This window comes from Camellia sinensis, chromosome 1 (genome assembly GCF_055761805.1).
Source record: "Camellia sinensis isolate YWXY chromosome 1, ASM5576180v1, whole genome shotgun sequence".
Taxonomy (NCBI): domain Eukaryota; kingdom Viridiplantae; phylum Streptophyta; class Magnoliopsida; order Ericales; family Theaceae; genus Camellia; species Camellia sinensis.
In genome coordinates this window covers 249,791,897-249,801,270 of record NC_138961.1, presented here as the reverse complement: position 1 = coordinate 249,801,270, position 9,374 = coordinate 249,791,897, and the positions used below count along the sequence as shown (strand labels likewise).

At 31.4% G+C, this 9,374-nt stretch overlaps 1 protein-coding gene across 2 annotated transcripts; it reads left to right on the top strand.

Moving 5' to 3' along the window:
• The first annotated feature begins 958 nt into the window (after nt 1-958).
• On the top strand, nt 959-9,181 carry LOC145824714 (uncharacterized). Of its 2 annotated transcripts, XM_082925215.1 has the most exons (6): nt 959-1,233; nt 3,929-4,000; nt 4,130-4,387; nt 4,507-4,575; nt 8,905-9,042; nt 9,116-9,181. In XM_082925215.1, the coding sequence occupies exons 2-6, from the start codon at nt 3,989-3,991 to the stop codon at nt 9,164-9,166; spliced, it is 528 nt and encodes a 175-aa protein (XP_082781341.1). In that variant the 5' UTR covers nt 959-1,233; nt 3,929-3,988; the 3' UTR covers nt 9,167-9,181. The 2 variants fall into 2 exon arrangements, with proteins under 2 accessions (XP_082781341.1, XP_082781348.1); XM_082925222.1 differs by lacking the exons at nt 8,905-9,042; nt 9,116-9,181 and adding an exon at nt 4,677-4,786.
• The last annotated feature ends 193 nt before the right edge of the window (nt 9,182-9,374 follow it).

Here is a 9,374-nt window from a genome sequence, read left to right as displayed (position 1 = left end):
AATTTAACCAATAATTTATCATCAAACACACAAACTCATATATCGATATCCATATTTTTTTTATCAACAATAATAACCAAACTATTTTTAAAATACTGAAATTAAAAATTAATTTTTTTTGTCAATTAATTTTTTTTAGTAATTTTTTTGAATAATTGTTTTTTCCAAATAATTTTTCCATTTTAAAATAAAGGTTCAAACAGTTCTCTTCGTGCATAATATCAAACAGTACAAAGTAGAGAAGTTGGCAGGAAGGGATGACCGGTGGGATGACCTGGGGGATGACCGGTCGGATGACCCGGGGGACGACCGGCCGGGTGTCCCAGGTACTGCGCCTCAGGTTCTCTTCGTGCAAAGGTTCGAACGGTTCGGAGTTTAAAATACCAACAGATCTGAAATGAAAAAAACTCATCTACAAATTCTCAGAAATCATTTGGGAATTGATTTCAACTTCTCTGAAATCATTTATACATAACAGATGAAGATTGATTTACCAGATTAGTAGGGAAAAGGTTGAAACAGTTCGGGAAAATCGGAAAACATCTGAAACAAAAAAAATAGTCGGCTACACTTCTCACAAAAGATATGAGAACTGATTTTGACTCGTCCGAAATCATTTGCACATAATAGATGAAGAATTTATTTACCAGATTAAGAGGAAAAGAGGAAGAAGACATACACGTTGAAAGCGGAGAACTGAACTATGAGATGCCAAACGAATTTTCAAATTGTAATTTGAATTAACACGCGGAATCAACTTTTAAACATCGTATCCAAGCGTCATGCGCGAGCTCACGTGTTGAAAATTGATTTGAATTCACAATCAAACCTTTAACTTTTTAATATAAATTGTTGACTTTTTAACTTTTTAAATTTTTAACAAAAACAGCCACTTGCCAAACCAACCCAACAACATTTTTATGAGTTACAAGTCTGCAAAACGTTACTGGTCAATTATTTTTTTTATTAATATAGTTTTTGCTCATTCTACTTCACACTGTTAATACATCAATCGAACCCGGGGTAATTTGGTTTGATATGGTGATATGTAATAAGTTTCTCTCTCTAGTAATCAATTTCCTCTGTTGAGAAAGAACCCCGATTGGATCTCTCTTTATCTCTTTCCTTTCTCTCCATCGGCGTCTGTGAACCTGTGAACGAAGATCAATGGAAAACGACGCCATCGATCGCCTGCTTCTCGTCCATTCCGATCTCTCCTCTCTCATTCACCAGGTAACTAATTCGTACTTCTAGAGAGAGAAATGAGATAGCAATTTCATATTTGATCGAACATTGGTATGGAGGAAATCGAAACCCTTAGATATGTCTGAAATTATTGTGTTTTGTTGATTTGTTTCTGCATTGATTCACTGATAAGGTCTAGGATTGCATTTTTTATTTTATTTTTATTTTTTATTTCATTGATTCACAAATTGAAATTCATTGATTCACTGATAAGATAGCGATTATTATTTTATTATTTTTTTGAATTTCTGTGCATTCTCCATTCCATTTCTAGGTCTGTTTATCTTGATTTTGCTTGGTTGCTTCTTATTTGTTATTGTAGTGTAGTGTGAATTTTTGTGTGTATGCTCATCTTTTGTTATATGATTTCAATTTGTGTTACTGTTAGCTACATATTACTTTGAATCAATTTTTCCAAACTTTCGTTGAGAACTCAGCACAAGCAAAATTCAGAGAATGTATACAGAGCCTTGATTTAGGGCCATCCTTTGAATTAACGACTTCTTAGTTTGTCCTCTATTGGCTATTACCACCTTTATAATTAACGCTCATGTTAGCATCCTAACAGTGAATTGGAATGAGCATTCATTCTATTTAACTTTATATTTCATTTTCACTCTCATTCCATTTCATCATACCAAACGTAAATGAGAGAACAAACAAACAATAAATAAATAATCTAAATATGCCCAGTGAAGTTATAACTTTATTTCATTTTGGTAATGCCCAGTGAAGTTAGTCTAAACTGGTCATTTAAGCAGCCAACAGGTTATCAAACATGAGTAACTCCATTCCAATAGCAAGAAATAACCTGAAATGTGCCTATATTCCACCAACAACAAACATTAATCATAATTTTAAAATCCCAAGTGGCTGATTCCAAATAAAAAAATAAAAAAATAAAAAAAATAGTATAGCACAAGTTATCGAAAACCTCAAACCATAACCCTAAAGAACTTTGTATAGTAACACCGTCTAAGGCTTTGTTTGGGAAGTGGCTAAATTAGTCAAAAAGCCACCGTAAAAAGTCAACCTATTTTTTTTTTTTACTTTTTTGTATGTCTTTTCATAAAAGTCAAATAATCATAAAAAAACAAATTCTCAAACAAACCTTAAGTACTCTTATCAGCTTTTGTAGCAGTAGTAGTAGTTTGACCCCGAAACCTCCTCCTTACAAAGCTTATAGCCAGGAGGGGCATCACGGAGAACCGTAATGACATGGCCAATGTGTTGGTGGTTACCACCACCATGAGGATGCTCCACCTGATTCATAGCCAGGAGGTTTCTCTTTCTGATTTTTTTTCCCTTTTGAGCTTTAAATTAGAAATTTTATGCAAACAAAAGACGAGGACAAAATTTGACAAGTAACAGGGCAATTACCCACTTCTTGAGTGCATAACTTAAATTAGTTAATAAAGTTCTATAAAGCTTTATTGGATCTTGATAATTCTATTTTTGAAGAAGTTTCCACAGCCATCTGTGTTTTCTTTTTTGTTTCAAAAATAAAATTAAAAAGAAAAATCTGCACCTGAATCTCAAATGAGAAAGGAAGCCCATTGGCAGAGTTTGAATTATAGTCTATGGCTGGTACTTTCTTGAAGACAGCTTGGTTGTATGGGACTATTTGACATTTTTATACAGGAATACAGGAATTATTATAGAGCTATTTGATTGGGTTTACGTTTATCTGTATATGTGCCCTATTGGAAATTATTAGGAACATGTTTGTCATCTTTTTCACATTGGAATTGTCAAGGCAATATTATGCTTCAAATTTTTTTTCTGAGGCGTAAAAGGAAGCAGTATAAATGCTTTGCCTTTTCTGTTTTTAGCAAATTTCTGAGATGAAAGGTGTCCTGTTGTCTTGCATTCTTTAGTTAAAGGATATCATTGGAATAAGGTTAAAAAATTTCAACAAAACTTGGAAGTTCAAAGCTTCCATTTTGTCTACCTTATACCACTGCCAGTGTATGCCAAGTGGTACCTGGTTTGGCCACTTAACCTTGATTTCTGGGGAAAGAGGAAAAAATTGTTGGTGTTTGTCAGGTCATACACTGAGGTTTTTAGTATGTGGGTCATGTTTCTGGTTGAAAATTGTGAAATAACAGTGTAATTTTTAAATTGTGTGCTCACCAAACCAGATGAATCTGTTGCCTTTATTTTTTTTCTTCACAAAATTAATATAAACTATCATTACATATAGCACCTTTCATCTGTATACAGTGGAATATAGTTTTACATTCTAAATTACTGCAACACTGCTATCACAAATTTTCTTTGTTGGGCCAATTTTGTTTTTTGCTTTTGCTTTTGATTCCTCAAAATAACAATGTGCGTCTTGCAGGAATTATATGTTGTGGAAGGCATTTAAATGTATATGCACATATTTTATTTTGTGATAAAAATCATGGAGAATTGGTGAGACTGTAGAATCCCATCAAGAACGCGTTATTATAGAAAGAACATGCTTCTGAGATGGGATAGATGACACCAGCTTTACTTGGCTTTTTAAAGCAGTAATTGAAACAATTTTTTTTTCTTTGAACTTCTAAATAATTTGCAAATTACAGTGCATTCTCTTGCTTATTCTTTTGTGAGGATGTTTATAAGGTGTTTAGTTAATGTGCAGTGGCTGTGATGTTTTATAGTGTTATTATTGAATTTATTGTGATGATTTTTGCAGGACATGCTGCTGGTTGTGTTTTTTTCAAGGAATTAGTAGGTGGAGTTGTCAACTAGCAAGATGAGTGGAGAGGTACTTTATTGCTGAGACATAAAATTGAACTTATAACCATTTGTCGTCCACATTATTTCTTTATTTTTTTTTTTTGGTATTATAATTTGCATTCACATCAATTTATTAAGACATGCTTTATATTTTCAGAAAAAGGTTCAAGAACTTCACAACTCTTCTACTGATGAGGGTCCAAAATCTATAAAAGATGATGCGATTTTTCATACTTTTGGTCTCGAGCGTCGTGGGAGTGTACGAGGACTGGGATTTGGGGCATTACCATCTAAGTTTGATGCACAAGTACACCAAAATGAGCACGTGAGAAAACTTAAAGGCAAGGCGCTGGACTTAGAACAACAACTCGATGAGATAAGAGCCATGCTTATCAAAGAAAGAAGGCAAAATGATGTAAGAGGAAAAGCTAAACATGATAATATAATGTTTGATGATTTAATTCCAGTAAGTTTTGATTCAAATCATTTGTTGATTTGTATTTAAATCACTTGCATGTTTGTCTTTGAGTGTAGGGTACCAATCCCTCCCAAAGAAGTTTCGATCTACTCCAATCTACTCCTCATGACAACCTTCCAACTTCGGTGAGTGAAAATAGTATTTTCAAAGCATTTTTATCTACTCCTCATGTCTTTAATTGTTGGAATTCTGTGGTAGCTATATGCTTAATGAAGTGTTTTTATAGTTTTTTAGGTGAATGAAGTTGGTTTGTTACTGAAAGCATTGAAGCTATAAAAATATCTAAACGTGCTGGTTTTTCAATTGCAAACCTTCTAACTGGTTTAGATACAGTAAGTTATGCTCTTTTTAGAAGTCTCAATTGTTATGATTGAAGTCATAGTTTGAGAACAAAACTTTAGTGAAATCATATTTCAAAACATGGGTTTGGAAAACAAATTCCAAATTGTTTGAGTTTGAAAGATCTGTTATTAGCTTGATATGATAGAAGTTGAGGATGAAAGTATGCAGGTTGTTTGGTGTATGGATATTAGATTTTTTTTGCTTACTTCATAGTTGCTGCTTTTGCTTGGTTTGTTAACAGGTTGCATTTTATAAGCTACTGTCTACATACTGTTAGGCAATGTTATATTCCTGTATATATATATATATATATTAAAAATAACCTTCTATGACATAAAATTATGTCATGAAAAGTGTAATGATTTATGACATGTAAGAAAATGCCGTAAAAGATTATATATGGCATACAAAGTATGCCATAAATATATTAAAAATGATATTTTATGGCATACAAAATTATGTCGTGAAAAGTGTGATAAATTATGGCATGCAAGAAAATGCCATAAAATATTATATACGGCATACTTTGTATGCAATAAATATATTAAAAATAACTTTCTACGGCATGCAAAATTATGCCATGGAAAGTATGATGATTTATGGCATGACAAAAATGTCGTAAAAATTTATATACGACATACAAAGTATGTCATTAATATTTAATTTATTTCTTTTACAACTTTATCTGCATGCTGCAAAATGACGCTCAATTTTCCACGGCATGTCATATAACAGCATTTGTGTGCATGTCATGAAAGAGTTTTTATGGCATGCATTGCAACCCATAAAAATTCAATTTTGTTTTGCTTCTCTTTCTGCTTGCGACAATAATTTTTGTCTGGCACTTTGAACGGAAGAGAGAACCTCTCGTAGGCTGCCATTCGCTTGATATCATAGATAATTGCTCCACATTCCCACGGGGGAACAGTTTTAGAGACACTTAGCTGAATCATGGACTTGCTATCCCCTTTAATCACCACATCTGACAGATTGCAATTTTGAGCTAGAAGACAAGCCCATTGGCAAGCTAAGGCCTCACCTTGGAAGGAGAATAAGATGCAAATATTTTTTTTTTTTGTGAGGCCATCCAACAGCTTTCCATTCGATTGAAGTGTTTAAAAAAACAAATGTCCATTTCGTTGAGATTGCATAGATCATTGATTACTCGGTTAAAACAAAACAATGAAAGTCATGTATTTGCGATTGAAGTGTCGAACGAATGTTCCATGGAGTTGAAACTATACAATTCATTTCTATGGTTTACATGTCCATTTCGTTGAGATTGCATTTATTTTTTTTGAAGATCATTGATTAGCATTCGTCAAAGTAACAATTTATTTTCCTTGCTATTTTTTCACTAAATTATGATTAGTAGAATGCTTTATGAATATATATATATATATATATATATTTTAATTTTTCATCATAATCATAATAATATGATAGTCAAGTTTTTGTAATTAAAATAGGTCCGACTTGATTCGTTATTTTAAAGCAATAGACTCACAACTCAATCACATATATAAATTTATTGAATTATAATTTGAAATTTTCATATCTTAAAACTTTCACTATTGCATTATTTTAAAATTAATAAAAAAAACTTCAACCATACCTATACTCAGTTAATAAAATGAGAATCTTCACCCATGCCTATGCCTAGTCAATAAAATGACGAAAGAATAAATAAAATAACTTGTAATTCTTAGGTTATATTTGGCATGAATTTTTTTGGCTATTTTAGTCACATAAAGACAAAATAGGTCAAAAAGTATAAAATTTCATATCTAAATCATAATCATTTTTTTTTTCTCTCACAAAAGTCAAAAAAGCCAAGAAGCTCATTCCAAACGATACTTTTTAACCCCAGCCTAAAATTGTTAAAAAGCCAAAAAACTAAAAAGTCAACTCACATCCCAAACGAAGGCTTACTTAGGTGAACTTTTGACCGCATTAGAAAATGAAGTGCATAGCTTTCAATGTTTTGTTTTTTACTTGAATCATCTCTAATATGTAATGCCCATCAAACCTTAGTCCCAATGTGCTGCAATCTATTTCTTCTTGTCCCCTCTTCATTGGAGTTTCTTTTCATCACTTTATTCTTGAATCATCTCTAATATGTGATCATCCCAAACAACCCCATAATGCAAATCTAACTTGAGGTCGACCCCACCAACTCCAAGGTTATCCCACCCAACTCACACTCCTTCCTTGTCAATTTCATTCATTGGACGTCATATGGTGTTTATTGTGAAAGATGCATATCCTTCTCCTTCACGTGTATTATTAAATTTGTTCATTCAATTCTGAATCATACTTTGCGCGTACTCAATTTATTCATTTATTGTGGGTTATTTGATGTGAAATGATAAAAGGTTTAGTTTATAAATCAAGTAAAAATGATAAAAATTTATCTTATTTTGTCTATTTTATTTCTCATCAAAAGTGATGAGATTTGCTGATAAACAAATTAATTGATTATAAAATTTTCATAATATTAAGATTGTCTATTAAAATAAAATAAAAAAAATTATCATTCATGTTTTTTTTTTTTTTTTTTTTTTCATATGGTTTACTTTCTTAATCATTCTAGTAGTAAGAATACATAATTATTCTCACTCATAATTATTATTATTTTTTTATTATTATTTTTTTATACCTGTTATGCTAAACCAACTAATAATTACTTCTTTATTTCTATACAAAATCTCATTATGATTAATAACAATGAGCCTTACATTTACAAGTAATAAAATCACATTAAACACATTGGCGCTGTTTGGGAAGCACCAAATAAGGCTATTATAGCCTATTTTGACAAATTAGCCTAAAAGCAACACTATTGCAACCTTTTTCAAAAAAAAAAAAAAAAAAAAAAAAAAAAAATTCTGCACAGCCGTGTGCCTACACTGTCAGCTACAACCTTTGTCCCATCAATAATTAAATTACCATTTTACCCCTTGATATCAATTTAAAAAATTATATTTTTAGGGATAAATTTGTCATTTTAAATTTAAACATCATTTCAACACACTTTTCAATACAATAACTCAGCTAAAAAATCATCTCATCTTCCCAAACACAAAAACTAAAATAGCCACTAAAATAGCCAAATAGCCAAATAGCCTACTAAAATAGCCACTTCCCAAACGAGGCCATTGTATATACCAAATTTGTTGAATGATACATACCAATTTTATGATGAAAAGTATATCACTTAAAATATATGTGAATAAACTTTATAAATATTAATAAATAATATTATAAGATTTTAGTGTATTTTTAATTTAAAAATACACCAAATTTAAATTTGACGTACAATTATGATCAATAATAATGAACCTCACATTTAGAAGTAATAGAACTAGAACCACAATCGTATATATCAAATTTGTTGAATAATATATACTAAGTTTATGATGAAAAGTATATCACTTAATTTATGTAAGAGCATATTTATACATCTTGTTTGTTGGATGATTCATAATCTACTGTGAATGTTTCACACTTAAATTTGGGATAAGGTTGGAATGTTGACAATCGACTTATTAACATGTTGTATTCCTTTGCCATCTTGTGAATTTACTAGTATTTCTGTTTTATTTATTTATTTTGTGAGTTTCCAAAATTTGTTTACATGTATTTATTTTATTCAGTTGAAAGGAGTAATAAAATCATGCACAGTCAGTATGCCTTTCGAATTTCGGCTAGAGAACACGGCAACCACTATTTTTGAATTATTGTATCATATAATTTTGTTATAGTCATTTATAAAATTGAAAAAAAAAAAAATTAGGTGCCAAAAATAAAAATCATATACTTGTTTGATATATACATAAATATTTTTAAATAAATAAATATGTTTGTTGAGTTGGTGAAGGTGGTAGTTGGTTGTGGGATAACCATAGGTGGTAGTCAAAGTGTTGCCTAAAGTTATGAGAGGGTTCCCTTCTCGATGCTAGCATATGATATGGTTCCCTTCTTGGTGCCAACCTAGTTGGGATCAAGGTAGTGTTCCGTGATGCTCTTTGCACTTCCTCTCCCCTTTATTGATGTATCATATTTAATTTGACTTGGTGGGTGATACCATCTTTTTTGCTTCCTGATATTAGGTGAGGACAAAGTTAGAATCTCTTGATGGTATAGTGCCTCCTAGCCATGGTTTTTTTATTAGCAGTACAGCCATGAAAAATGTGTGGTTGTCAATGGAACACCAGGTTATTTTGTGGTGTAATCAACTTGTAGTGCAGGTGAGTAGAATTCCTTTAGAACCCATTTTAAATTCCATCATAGACAATTCTGAGTTTTATGTTCTTATGTCAGGTGCTCCACACTTTCCTTAGTCTGATGGACTGTAACGCCCTCAAAAAATAACCCATTATATATATCATTGCCATGCATTAATTAAAGAAGACAATTAATTAATTCATTCATCAGAGTATTACTAAACAAAGCATTACATGTAACATCGAATAAAATGCCCTACATGCTTACATCTTTCCAAGCCAACACTTGGATTCAAAAATATGAGTTCTAATCTCAATACAAGAAAAGCCCTAGGCTTGAATGTTTACATGTACTA

Coding starts and splice junctions, on each gene's coding strand:
- LOC145824714 (XM_082925215.1), top strand. Junction 4,388..4,506: donor AAGAAAGAAGGCAAAATGAT/GTAAGAGGAAAA, acceptor CTTTGAGTGTAG/GGTACCAATCCCTCCCAAAG. Junction 4,576..8,904: donor ATGACAACCTTCCAACTTCG/GTGAGTGAAAAT, acceptor TCCTGATATTAG/GTGAGGACAAAGTTAGAATC.